This window comes from Schistocerca americana, chromosome 1, assembly GCF_021461395.2.
Source record: "Schistocerca americana isolate TAMUIC-IGC-003095 chromosome 1, iqSchAmer2.1, whole genome shotgun sequence".
NCBI classification, from domain to species: domain Eukaryota; kingdom Metazoa; phylum Arthropoda; class Insecta; order Orthoptera; family Acrididae; genus Schistocerca; species Schistocerca americana.
Window position 1 is genome coordinate 865,207,764 of NC_060119.1, and position 14,805 is coordinate 865,222,568.

General features: G+C 40.2%; 1 protein-coding gene across 2 annotated transcripts in view; it reads right to left on the reverse strand.

Annotated features, from left to right (window-relative positions):
- The window catches only part of LOC124613889 (glutathione S-transferase theta-1-like), a 116,632-nt gene that overhangs the window by 31,594 nt on the left and 70,233 nt on the right, over window positions 1–14,805 (reverse strand). For both annotated transcript variants that reach the window (XM_047142654.1, XM_047142640.1), the window contains exon 3: window positions 7,948–8,111. In XM_047142654.1, coding sequence (XP_046998610.1) covers window positions 7,948–8,059 — 112 coding nt within the window. In that variant the 5' untranslated portion in view covers window positions 8,060–8,111. The remainder of the gene's footprint in view (window positions 1–7,947; window positions 8,112–14,805) is intronic.

Sequence of the window (14,805 nt, forward strand, 5' to 3'; positions counted from 1 at the left end):
AGGAGTTCCTAGATAACAGGACGCAGCATGTCATTCTCAATGGAGAGAAGTCTTCCGAAGTAAGAGTGATTTCAGGTGTGCCGCAGGGGAGTGTCATAGGACCGTTGCTATTCACAATATACATAAATGACCTTGTGGATGACATCGGAAGTTCACTGAGGCTTTTTGCAGATGATGCTGTGGTGTATCGAGAGGTTGTAACAATGGAAAATTGTACTGAAATGCAGGAGGATCTGCAGCGAATTGACGCATGGTGCAGGGAATGGCAATTGAATCTCAATGTAGACAAGTGTAATGTGCTGCGAATACACAGAAAGATAGATCCTTTATCATTTAGCTACAAAATAGCAGGTCAGCAACTGGAAGCAGTTAATACCATAAATTATCTGGGAGTACGCATTAGGAGTGATTTAAAATGGAATGATCATATAATGTTGATCGTCGGTAAAGCAGATGTCAGACTGAGATTCATTGGAAGAATCCTAAGGAAATGCAATCCGAAAACAAAGGAAGTAGGTTACAGTACGCTTGTTCGCCCACTGCTTGAATACTGCTCAGCAGTGTGGGATCCGTACCAGATAGGGTTGATAGAAGATATAGAGAAGATCCAACGGAGAGCAGCGCGCTTCGTTACAGGATCATTTAGTAATCGCGAAAGCGTTACGGAGATGATAGATAAACTCCAGTGGAAGACTCTGCAGGAGAGACGCTCAGTAGCTCGGTACGGGCTTTTGTCAAAGTTTCGAGAACATACCTTCACCGAAGAGTCAAGCAGTATATTGCTCCCGCCTACGTATATCTCGCGAAAAGACCATGAGGATAAAATCAGAGAGATTAGAGCCCACACAGAGGCATACCGACAATCCTTCTTTCCACGAACAATACGAGACTGGAATAGAAGGGAGAACCGATAGAGGTACTCAAGGTACCCCTCCGCCACACACCGTCAGGTGGCTTGCGGAGTATGGATGTAGCTGTAGATGTAGAATTTAATTTCTGCTGAAAATGAATTATTGTTCGAGTTTAATGACAGAGCCACATGAGGTATACCACTTCCTACTACATCACCAACCACTGCGATAGGCAAATTTTCTAGAAAGTATGTTTCTTATGCCAAGGTTATTAATCCCAAGCAGTAATGTTTTCACATAGCAATGGTGTCAGTATCATCATAAAATATTAATGATAGACAGAGTAAACTAACAGGAGAAGATGAGGCAATGGTGATAGTAATGGTAATGTAATCATTCAGCAAATATAATAAAAGATTACACCAATCCAGGTAACTGAAAAATAAATTGAAGAAACACAACACAAAAAGAGAGGAACTATCAAAATTTTACTTTCTCATGACATTAACATCTACAGCAAATAGCTCTGTGTGAGATGGATACTGTGACTGAGTTAAAATGAAACATAATAGAGAATGGAAAGTGAGTAGAGATTAGTGCATAAAAGAAGTTGATAATTTTGACTAAACAATTTTATTTTTCATTTTCCTCACTGTATATTTATGTACATAACCTGGCAAAATGAAGTGGTTATCTGGCTGTGATGGCAGCATTATAGTGCTTATGCCTGAGAAGAGGGAGAGGAGGCACTAAAAGCATTTAATCAGTATTCCTGCAAGTGGAGTGCTGTTACACACTATATATCACTATATATCGCTATATATCTGTATGCACCTCTGAGTGAATTGACTATTAATAAGAAGAACAGAAATAGGGCATACAGTAAATCTCACCTTGTTTGCTTATGATATTTAATTGGCAATAACCATAAGACCACCTTTCCAATGATATCACTATCTTCCACACTTGAGTATGTTAATTCACCATCTGCTAGTTTAGACATGGACGTAATGCCAGCTCTTGTTCAAATCCATGCTGACTGATTTTACTATTTTTTCAGTTTGTTCACTTGTTGTGGTATCTCTCCATCAATAGTCATTATGCACTTTTTTGGCATGATACACAGCCTTTCAAGTCTTCTAATGACGTAAAGATAAAAACTAATATCACAGCAGCTAGTAGTTAGCTTTTTTGGCTAGTTATGCTGAGGTCCTGGGTTCAATCCTCAGTGACAACCTCAGATTTTTCTCTCATCGAAAGGGCTGTAAGGACGCACACTCAGCCTTGCAAGGCCAATTGAAAAGCGTCTTGAATATACAAGCAGTGAAATTGATGTGCAAGTTGTTGAAGGAGCATTACATTGAAAAGCTTGCTACACGATAGGTGACGCATGACATTTATAGCAGTAAAAACATCAGCTTTTATATTTATGGCTTAGAGGATGAGATGGTTGAGGTATTACAACTATGGATCTTGTTCTTGCAACATCCCACATCAGATCTGCAGGATTTTTTTCTGGGTCATATGGTCACTGCAGGAACAGAACCACGTTGTTGCAAAAGTTTGTCTATGGAACAAAGAGGTGGAGGTTGATGCTCTTTAAGTAACACCAAAATTTCAGCATTTATTATCTCTACAAACTTTTAATTTTTTTTCTGTCCATTTCCACATGATGGTTCAAAGTTTTCCTCTTTTTATAGAGGAGATGTGAACATGAAATGAAACTCTTCATTCAAAGCAATGAAATGTTGTCTGGCACTGTTTTTGACAACAGTTTTTACACAGTGTCACTTTGCAATATTTATCCACAATGCTGTGTGTATGAATTCACAGTTTATCTAAATAAAACCCTGGCTGTTTTCATTCTGATGCTTCACTTTTTTTGTGCAAAAAATCTAATCTACTATAATCTACTATGTTCTTTTTACAATTATATTCCATCATCCACACACACTGAGTTGTTCATTTCAGTATGTTTTAAAATCAGTTCCCATAGATGGAACAGTTTTTCTCTGAGCTTCTGTGCTAACTAGGAAATCCAGTTCAAATGGCTCTGAGCACTATGGGACTTAACTACTGTGGTCATCAGTCCCCTAGAACTTAGAACTACTTAAACCTAACTAACCTTAGGACATCACACACATCCATGCCCGAGGCAGGATACGAACCTGCGACCGTAGCAGTCGCGCGGTTACGGACTGCGCGCCTAGAACCGCTAGACCACCGCGGCCGGCAGGAAATCCAGTTATGTGCGACAAACATGGTGAAGTGTTTTTTTTTTTTTTTTTGCAGTGTTGACATTTTCTTGTATTGTTAATAATACAGTATCACAGAAACTGCTAGTTAATAACACATTTATCTATATCATCAATGAAATTTTAATTAATCTGCTTTGGTGCAGATACTTGAATCCTGCTCCACTCAGCAAGAACATTTATTAGAGGAGGGGGTGGAGGGTGAGACAGATGGAGAACATGTCATGACACAAGACCTAAATTTGAGTGGCACAAACAACTTACTATATCCCAGAGAACTGATGGTTACCCACTCACTTCTAGAAGTGTATGACAATTCTGTGATGAATAAATACTCTGTACTTCAGATCAGATTCCTGGAGGGGGGTGGGGGAGGGGGAAAGGAGCAAGTGTAACCTCTTGTCCCCCCCTCCCCCCCCCCCCTCCTTGTGTGGAGGCCTATGTCACTCAAAACTCTGTCCCTCCTTCCATAATCTGCACACTATTGACTTACATAACTTTTGTTTGTCAACATTTGTTTCAACATTACGTTGCCTTCACTAATGGCACTATCACACCTCCCTCATTCTCAATGTCTGCTGTCAATAATATTAATGATGTTAACAGCAGTCTGTCATGGACTCATGAGAAAATATTTTCTGCAACCACTTTTTGAGAGCACTTTTTGTGCTCGTACTGTGAGCTACCAACATGCTCCTCCATGAATTGGAGCATGGCTGCACCTCGTCACATAAACCGCTATGGTTCTGGGTTACCAGTTCACCTTGCCAAGTAAAACTTACTGACATTTACTATAAATTCATATTTTACACCATAATATGGCTTATTTTAAGTAATATGATTGTAGTTTGAATGGAAAATCCACAATGGGATGTCAATATTATGAACACCAGATAGCAGAGATGTTGAGTTATAGACGGGCACAGTGAAAAGACTAACATACACATAAGCTTTTAGCCAGAACGCCTTCTTCTGAAGTGGACAAAACCACACACACACACACACACACATACACACACATATTCATGCAAAGATGGCTCATACACGCATAACCACTGTCTCTGGTTGCCAATGCCCGACTATGAGCAACTCAACTGCGCATGACGGGAGAATGGAATCAATCAGAGTGGTTGGGGGGGAGGGGGAACCTGGGGTGGGATGGAGGAGAGAGTGCAGGATACAGGTGGGGGACAGCAGAGTGCTGCCTTAGAGAGCATACATGGATGAGGTGGAGAGAGGGTACGGCAGCAAGGTGTAGTCGCGAGGTTAGATAGAGGGCATGGGGGGCGCAGGGCGGGGTGTTGGGTGTGTGGAAAAGGAGAGAAGTAAAAAGACTGTGGGTGTGCTTGAGGAATAGAAGGTTGTGTAGTGCCGGAGTGGGAACAGGGAAGGGGATAGGTGGGTGAAGGACAATGACTAAGGAAGGTTCAGGCCAGGAGGGTTATGGGAATGTAGAGTATATTACAGGGAGTGTTCCCATCTGTGCAATTCAGAAAAGCTGGTTTTGGCAGGAAGTATCCAGATGGCACAGGCTGTGAAGCAGTCATTAAAAAGAAGAACGCTGTATAAGGCAGCGTGCTCAGCAACTGGGCAGTCCAGCTGTTTCTAGGCAACAGTTTGTCAGTGGCCATTCATGTGGACAGACCACTTGTTGGTTGTCATGCCCACATAGAACAAAGCAGGATCACATGACTGGTTCCAGATGAAGCCCTGCCTTTGATGGAATAGGTGATGCCTGTGACTGGATTGGAGTAGGTGATGGTGGGAGGAAGTATGGGCACGTCTTGCATCTAGGTCTATTACAAGGATATGACCCATGAAGCAAGGGGTTAGCAGCAGGGGTTGTGTAGAGATGGACGAGGATATTGTAGATTCGGTGGGCAGTGGAATATCACTGTGGGAGAGATGGGGAAGATAATGGGTGAGACATTCCTCATTTCAGGGCATGATGAGAGGTAGTAGAAAACCAGGTGGAGTATGTGATTCAGTTGCTCCAGTCCTGGGTGGTACTTAGTCACAAGGGGAATGCTCCTCTGTGGCCAGATGGTGGGACTTCGGGAAGTAATGGGTGACTGGAGATCTGTCTCTGTACAAAGTTGGAAGTGTAATTATGGTATTTCATTTACTTTTTACTTTACACATCCAGTTCCGTGAGACCAAATTGAGGAGCAAATCTCCAAGATCATGGAATGTATCAGCATATGAAATTACAACATAAAAGTCTTTGTGAAACCCTTGGTGTATTTCGAGATGGATGTCTTGTCACTATACATGTGACATCCATGAGTGGCTAGGCTGCATGGAAGGTACTTCTTGGCATGGAATGGGTGGCAGCTGTTGAAATGGAGGTACAGCTGGTGATATGGATGGAGGTACTGATGTAGCCAACTTTGAGCTTGAGGTCAACATCAAGGAAGGTAGCTTGTTGGGTTGAAAAGGACAGGTGAAGTCAATGTGCCCTGAAATAAGGAATATCCTACCCCACAGTGGTATTCTGCCACCCACTGAGCCTACACAATATCTTCATCCATTCCTTCACATCCCCTGCTCCCAACACTTTGCCTCCTGGATCATATCCCTGCAACAGAACTATATGCAAGACCTGTTCCTTACATCCTGCCACTACGACCTACTCCAGTCCAGTCACAGACATCACCTATCCCATGAAATGAAATGCTGTGTGGCTATGGCCTCCCGTCGGGTACACCGTTCGCCTGGTGCAAGTCTTTGTAGTTGACGCCACTTCGGCGACTTGCGTGTCAATGGGGATGAAATGATGATGATAAGGACGACACAACACGCAGTCCTTGAGTGGAGAAAATCTCCCATCCAGCTGGGAATCGAACCTGGGCCTTTAGGTATTACAGTCAGTCATGCTGACCACTCAGCTACCAGGGGTAGACACCTATCCCATCAAAGGCAAGGCTACCTGCAAATCCAGTCATTTGATGTACAAGCTAAGCTACAACCATTGTGCTTCATTTTGTGTGGGCATGACAACCAACACGCTGTTGTGTCCGCATGATGGCCAACGACAAACAGTGGCCAAGAAAAGTGGACTACACAGTTTCTGAGCCCACTGCTCAATCCATCGTTCTTCATTTTAATGACTGCTTCACAGCCTATGGCATCTGGATCCTTCCTACCAATGACAGCTTTTCTGAACTGCACAGGCAGGAACTCTCCCTGTAGTATATCCTATGCTTCCATAACCATCCTGGCATCAGCCTTTGTTAGTCATTGTCCCCTTCCTTGTTCCCAACCCACAGCCTCATATTGCACAAGGCTCCCCCCACCCCCCCAGCCCTCTATCTTACTGCTCTGCCATTTCTCCACCTCGTACCTGTATGCTCTCGCAAACAGCACTTTACTGCCCCCACCTGTACTGTGCTCTCCCCCCCCCCCCCCCCCCTCAACCCAGCCTCCTCCTTGCTGCTACCACACAGATGGCTTCTCCCATCATGCACAGTTGCTCACAGTCTGGCCTCGGCACTCAGAGACAGTATATGTTGTCTATTTGAAATGAAGCCCTTCTCGCCAGAAGCTTATGTGTTTAGAAGTTTTTCTGTTGTGCCTGTCTGAGACCCATCATCTCCGCTATACAGTCACTAACAACCTATAGTTCTCACAATACTGTCATAGGTTGAATAATAATTTCAAAAGAATTAACTGAAATATACATTGCTCTATTGTTGTGATAGAAATAAAAAGCTGCTTTATGTGGAGCTAAGTGTCAACAGGAAAGGGCATGCCAACAATTGGCAAGGGAGGGTAGCAGTCATGTCACCTCCCCCCCCCCTCCCCCCCCCCTGTACCCGCCCCTCCTCAAGACTAATCATCTTCATCAACTGAACTCACATCATGCCTATCAGACAGACAGATGGATCAATTCAATATCAGCTTGAAGAAACCCAGATCATGTAATGGATATTGATTTGTGGCATGCATACCCAGAGCCATTTCTCATGAAATCTCAAAACTATTTTGTCTTTCACTGCACAACTAAAATGAAATGACCACCCTCCACCCTTCTTGCCTACCCAGACTCTGGATATGCTTTTGTCGAAGAAATAGGTAGAGATGGTGGAAACAGCACTATTAAAATTATAAATCACTGTTAGCAGGACAATAACCAAACATTAAATCAGTAGCACAGTACATTTTAGTAGCTAACGAATGGGTGACAATGTACCAATAAATAAATGAAACTCATTAGATACTCTTCTTTTTGGTAGTAGGTGCAGTTTTTTCATTAACTTTACAGAATAAACTGCACACATTCCTAACAGCTTCCAGCCTATTTATTTTGTAGCTGAAAACTTCAACACTGTTGCTGCCCCAGCAATATAAAATTTGTGTCTGAGTCTACGTTAGAATAAAGACCACTATTGGCAATCCAACTGGTGACTTCCATTATCTCTAATCACCACGCCTTTGATTTACGTGGGCACTGATTCACTTTTTGAGTGCCAAAATTCTCCGTATTAAGACCACAGAACCTCTCTCTCTTGAGCTGCTGTTACAATGTATGACAGAATACTAATCTTACATCTCCTTCAACCCACTAAAGTGACCACATGCTCCACATCAATGCCCTAAAGTTAAAAATATTGGTACTACTAACTATGCTATGGAAATATGACAGATGAAACCATAGGTTTTAGTTGCCAATAGTGACGAAATATGGACTCCCTGCTAACAGTCTCTTGAATAAATGCAATAATTTTAGATTGCTAACAAGTTTTTCATATGTCCACTAAAACTTCCAATCACTTGGTGTTTCATCTGCCATTCTATCTCAGTTTACATACAATACTGTAACATATTCCTACAATACCAACCATCGAGAAGATTCATTTCCCTTGCCACAAAAGGAATGTCATTTGCTAACAAAAATAAGACGACTGCTCTTGATGGTTGTGAAAGCAGATCATAGTAAACTTTCAGTGACATACTGCAGCTGTTCTTCTGTTAGTGAAGTGTAACTGCGTAGAGAACAGCGATCCTGAAAGATAAAAGTTGCATGAATTACAGTGAACACACCAGGAAAATAAAAAGTTTGGGATGTTGTGAAGCTGAAACAAAAGAATTATGTTGGTGATAACAAATACTTCAGTTAATTGAAGTTTATGTATGCCAAATCCCACTAGCACCTTACTGTTGAGCAAGCCCACAACACAACAGTTACTGCATTTTAAATGCACAAACATTTCTAAACAAACGAGTTTCACTTCGAAATTATGCCTTTATAAATAGGTAAGTCATATTATCTGAGCTTCCAATTGTTTTATCTTTCAGCAGGAAATATCAGTTTCAGTTTTTTAATTCTGCCTTTTCTGTTTGATGAGCTCTTTACAGGTAGGAGTGATATCGACTTCCTTAACCATTTGTCTTTGGGCCACAATAAATAAGTATTTCATCATTTCTGCTGTGCACTGAATATAGAACTTAAGAGGTGTAATCAGTGAAAGCCTAAATTGTATGATTAACAGGTGTAGTTCCATTTCCATGGTACAGTTTCAATGAATTAAATTGTTTTTAAAATTCTACACTCCTTACCTTAATGTTTTCTACTCATCCAATTATCATATAAGTAAATGAATATCTGAATACAGCAGAGTGTATTAACCTCCATTTTCTTCATATTTCTCCATTAATTTTGTTTCTTAATAAGTCTTACCATTCAGCTGGCAGATAACTAAATATGGATGAAACATACCAATTTCTGTGGTCTTATAGGAGCCAAAGGTATTAACATTATTTTGCTAATTTTATCCACAAAATTTAAATGTTCTCAGTTACTTTTTGGATTGTGATAACCAGCATAACTATGACATCACTGTAATCACTTATCATTACCTCTTCAAGACCTGGCGACAAGGCCACTAGATGGATCTGTAGAAAGACTGACTTGTTTCCCATCACCTCACAAATGAGTTACTTTATTCAAAGCTACAATTATGGAAATGTAAATCGCTACACCATTAACATCTTAATCAAATGTTACCAAACTGATACTACAATATTTCTAAGCATGTGGGGAAATGTTGATTAAAATTTTATCCTTATGCTGGCTAATTTTCAGTGTAAAAAATCCATTTCTATGAATTAATAATGAAGTGAAAACATGATAGCTTTGGGAGTATTTACTTTTACTGGAAACATTCAAGTGGAGATCACAACTTATTACATCCAGATGAACATGCAAGTGTAGCTTATCACCATTTTTCTGACTTTGGGTAGGACGGACCATGGAAATGAATGATATAGAACCACCATACTGACAGATTACACAGTTGTCTGTAGTGCAAGGACTACAGGGTGAATGATGACGAGATGGACTCAGGGCAACAGTGTGATAAAAAGAGTTAGGAGTCCTTCCACAAGGACAACACCACAAGAACACAAAAGGATGGTCAGATTGTTCAAGAGGCTCTGACAAACAAATCAATGAGAACATCTAAAATCTGGGCAGAAGTGATGGTTGAGTGTCACCATGGGCTGTTGGGAACAGATTATCGTTAGATGATTTCAATCATGAGTTGGCATGCATAATTTACTGCTGATATCACACACAGACAACAGACACGTGTAAAGTGTAGAGCCAGGTCAACTGGAAAGTTGTGTGGCATTTTGTGGCTGTGTGGTGCAGAATCACAGCCAAATGGAAAATTCTGTGGAACTTTGTGGCATTTAGCTATGAATCTCACTTCTGTCTTTGGTGGCAGGTTTGTCACAAACCTGTCTGTAAGTGACCTTGTAAAAGATCACAGCAAGCTGTGATTCTTGAGCCCCATATCTCTCTAATGTCTGGAATCTGTCTTTCTCTCTCTCTCTCTTGAAGCAACCTTGAGGAATGAGTGGATCCTTGATTGGACTATCCATCTTGTAAATTGTCACCCACAGAGAATGTGTGGGATTACACTGGAAATTATATGCTTTCACATCAGCTTCCAGCCAGTTTGTTTAACAGGCATGACAAGCAATTCCTCAATTTTACTTTTGGAGGTTGTTTTCTTTCATGATCCAATGAATATAGGAGAGTATTTATGCCCATGGGGGACCAGACTTCATATTGATGGTTATGGACATCATTTCAGAATGGAATGGCATGTAATATCTGTTATGTGATGACCATTTCTACACAGTTTGATAAACATCAGACTGAAGTTTTATGGTGTAACACTTTCCATTTCTGTCAGTGTGTTTCTACAAAACTTATTTGCTCTCTCTTAGTATAAAAATCACACATATCCTAGTCAAATTATTTTCTCATCTTATACACAATCATTTGAGGCAATTCACAGAACAAGTCATTACATAATTCTCAGAAAGATGAGGATAATTTTAAAATTAAAAGACAAAAAAACTATGAAAATTATAAAACAAAATATTTGTGAAGGAGTGTACAAATAACAATACCGTGAAAGGCTGTAAACTACAGCCAGGAATCTTTTACACAATAAAATAAGTGTGTTGAAGAATGTTGCTAACATACAATAATATGCATCAAGTTTTTCATCATCAACAGCCGAAAGTCCAATCAACAAAGTTCAGGAGATGTGGCAGACCACTGTGCAGCTTGTCCACAATAAGTTGGCAATTCCTTTGGTGACTGTCAGGAATTGCAGTAGGCATGTCTTTCTCCACATTAGCACTGCTGTGGGGAGAGGAATGGTGACCAGAAGGCAACATCAGCTTCTTCCTGGAGTACTGGCACCATTACCCTTAACAATGCATACAGTAATACTTTGCATCCAGAGGCAGCTTAATGTTACTGCATTTTGAGACAATTTAATATCTTTCAACCAATGCCAGTTTTCTATGTTTCTGGCAGCACCAGTAAAATCATCATCTTACCGTATACAAGCCACACAGTCACAAAACAAAACTGTTCACATGGAAAATGGCTAAGTCTCACATCTGCCATTCTCAGCATGTACAGCCACATCATAAGCTGTGGCAACATTTTTGCCCTGTTAATGGTCATGATGCGTTACGGCAGCGACATATCATCATATCAGCAATATGTACTATACATAACACTGTAAATAATACCAATTAAACATTACACGTGGAAGTATAGGACCAACAGTGCAGCACAGATTGACTGGCAGCACTAGATGCTGTCCAAAGGAGGTGTTAATGTCACTGCACTGTGAGCAACATTTGTTATGTCCTTGTTATGCTAGGTGACAATGGCCTTTCTGTGGTAACTTCTCTAGTCTTGATGAGTACACCTATTACCGTATTTACTCGAATCTACGCCACAATTTTTTTCCTGTTTTTGTTCCCAAAAAACCGCCGGCGGCTTAGAATCGAGTGCAAAGTAAGCGGAAGTTCTAAAAAATGTTGGTAGGTGCCGCCACAACTAACTTCTGCCATCGAACATACGTAGCGTTACACAGGCATGCTTTGCAGGCACAAAGATAAATACTGGCGCCAAAACCTCCGCGTCAGTAAATAAATTTAATAAAAGGTAGAAAACAAGCTTTTTTTTCTCCTACCCGAGTTTCGACCACTACATTTTCATACATTATCCAACGAAGTAAACAGAAATTCCGTATTGTTCATTTTCGAATGTAGCAGCCTTTCAAATATTCATAGCAACAAAAATAAATTTCTTTACACAAAAAATACCAACAATGCACAAGGCTTTAGGATTGTTGCACGAGCTTATACGCTGGGGCTCGTTAAGATTTCAAGTAGCGGAACCCATTGCTTCGTGCAATTTTGTGAAGTGCTTGTTGATGTTAGTGAACCATAATGAAGAGCTGTCATTATAGTGCCAAATTCAAGAGGGGAGTTATTTCTTCTGCTGAACAAAGTTCTAATCGTGCTGCAGGTCTGTGATATGGGATTGATGAGAACAACGTCAGGCGATGGCGAGTGCAAAGAGACAAATTATTTGAATGTTCAACAGGAAAGCATTTAGTGGGCCAAAGTGTGGTCGATATCATTCACTAGAAGTGATTTAAAATGAATTTATTAAGGAATAGCGCCAGAAATTCCTACCGGTGAACGCCGAAATTTTAAAAATTAAGGCACATGAAAATGCTAGAAAGAAAAAAATCGAATATTTTAAGGCCAGTCGCAGCTGGATTGATCTGTTTATGAAGCGCTGAGGTTTTTCACTTCGGTGGCGAACTTAATCAGGGGGTGAAAAACAGCGGATGTCAATCATGCTTGCACAGCTGATGGACATAATTTACCCCCATTCATTGTTTTCAAGCCAAAGACTTTACCGAAATCGGAAGTGTTTCCAAAAATTGTAATTGTAAGAGCAAACGAAACTGGGTGGTTTTCGGACATGGTGCGCGAGTAATACCAACAGACTGCGTAAACCAAGCAGCAACAAAGAATCGAGTGTTAGTGATTCAGAATCATGACTGATATTTTAAACATTTCATATAAGATGTACTACAAACCTCATAAAACTTTGTTTTAAATTTCAGTATTTAATTTCCAAGTTATTTTCATTCTTATTTTATGAGTATTGCTACTCTGAATTGCACAGCATAGAAAAGCGTGGAGATCTGCATCAAACAAGTCTACGGACTGAAGACAACAACAACACACACTGCATTTGAAGTCATCACTAAAAATCTACTAGGAAAATCCGACTGGAAAGACTGTTGGGATATGGCTATCTCTACGTTCTGAATTCTTTTCCTACCTGTGACAAGAAATGGTAGCAAATAAGAACTTTTATGAATCGTAACTCACATGCAGTATTCTCTTCACCATAAAAATAATACGAATGTAAACATTACGCCATGTATTCTTTCGTTTTTGCTGCTATCTCATTTAAATCATGTCTGCCTAATAAATTACGAAACTAGAGTGAGACAACAGCAAACGCGGAAGAATAGACATATCATGTTATGTTCATATTCGTATTCTTATACTGAATAGTGATACACTCTATGTAGCAACCTTGAGTGATAAAGTCGGAAATGAAGCACGGCAACTGACTAGATTTTTAAATCAATGATGACTCTAATTTCTGTGCAGAATGTAATGTACTAAAAAAGGCGTCTGCAAAGATTTTCAAACGGAGAAAAATTTTCGCGAACCTCTCGTTCAGAATATCTTCTATTATACACAGTCTATATTATTTGGTTCTTTTTGATCATTACCAATGGAAGCAGCAGTGTAAGTAACAACAAATAGCGGTCTCTTGCCATTGTTTCGCTAATGAGACAATTCCTCTCTTTTTCTTTTGTTGTAAGCTGCGGCAGCGCGCACAAAAGCAAGCCACGCCGCGAGCGGCGACATGTCGTAAACGCTCATTATCAAAATGCGACAAACAATGCAGGACACAGAACGATAATGCATTTTTCAGCTTAGAGTGACATAAACACCTATAACAAAGAGAACGGCGCTTACCAGATCAAAGCAAAATAAGCAATCGATTCAAACCAGACGAAGCACGTGAAAAAGGAAGGGTACCCGTATAAATACGCACGGAGCGCCTTACGCATAGCAGAGCTTAACTGCTAAGCTTACGACTCAAACCAAACTGCTGTAGCTGTATCATCCATTCGACCTAAGTTGTGTCGCATGTTACAATGGACCAACTTTGTTTCGATTTGGAGGTGCGGTCTAAAACTTTTCTCCCCCCTTGAATTTCTAGTCTCAAATTTCAGGTGCGGCTCAGATTCGGGAATTTTTTTCCCCTTGATTTCGATTCTCATGTTACATGTGCGGCTTAGATTCGAGTAAATACGGTAAGTCTGGTGACAATATTATTGTGCTAATACTTGATGGGCATCATATTTCATTTGTGTGATAGACAAAGCAAGAGAAAACCACGCCAACATCATCTGTTTATTACTGTATGGAATTCATGGGACCATTTAAAATGCATTTTCCCTGGTGGGCAAAAACCCACGTCAAGCAGTAACCTTGTTTTGTATGAGAAGGTTATTTGGAGCAGCCTACTTGAAAGCAGTAACAATGGAAAAATGGCCTCTGACAACTGTATTTTAAATTTTACTTATTGATTTATTACTAATTAACACTTAACACACGTAAAAATGACAAAAGCACAAACAAGTCAGTTTGAATCGAAATAGAAATAGTGTCCTGACACGAGAAACTCAGAGAAAACACTCAGTATTGACCAATATAAGAAAAGGTAAAACCTAAAATAATAATCTCTTCCTTATTGCCGCTCCAACATTTTCTGTACAAAAAAAATTCTTTTTCAAGGTAACATTCTTTGGAAGCCCATATATAGCATTCTATTCACTGTGCCCATTTCTCTACGTTATTCTTCTCAGAGATAACCACTGCAGACAGACTCTCAATGACTGGAAGATTATGTTATCTGTGTTTTTCTTTTTCAAGAACAAAACTTTCATTTCTGTCTCCTTTAATTCTCCTACAGCTTTCTTTACTTTTAATTGTTTCACATATTCTCAATGTGGAGAACATGTTTGTTATTGAACAGATTAAGAATGTGCTTATTTTGCTACACGTGGTGGCTCTTGATGTGATCTGCTGATTTTGGCAGCTGACTGGATACCATTTGGGCTCATATTTTCTCTTTTGTTTGTGTCTTGTATGTCAAATTCCTGGCATATTGTAAAGTCATTTATCCACTTCTGGTCACAGTGAGGTTGAACACTGCATGTGGAAGCTGTTCCATGTGCACTGAAACCATGATACTGGACGAGTACTAGGATGCTATCTCT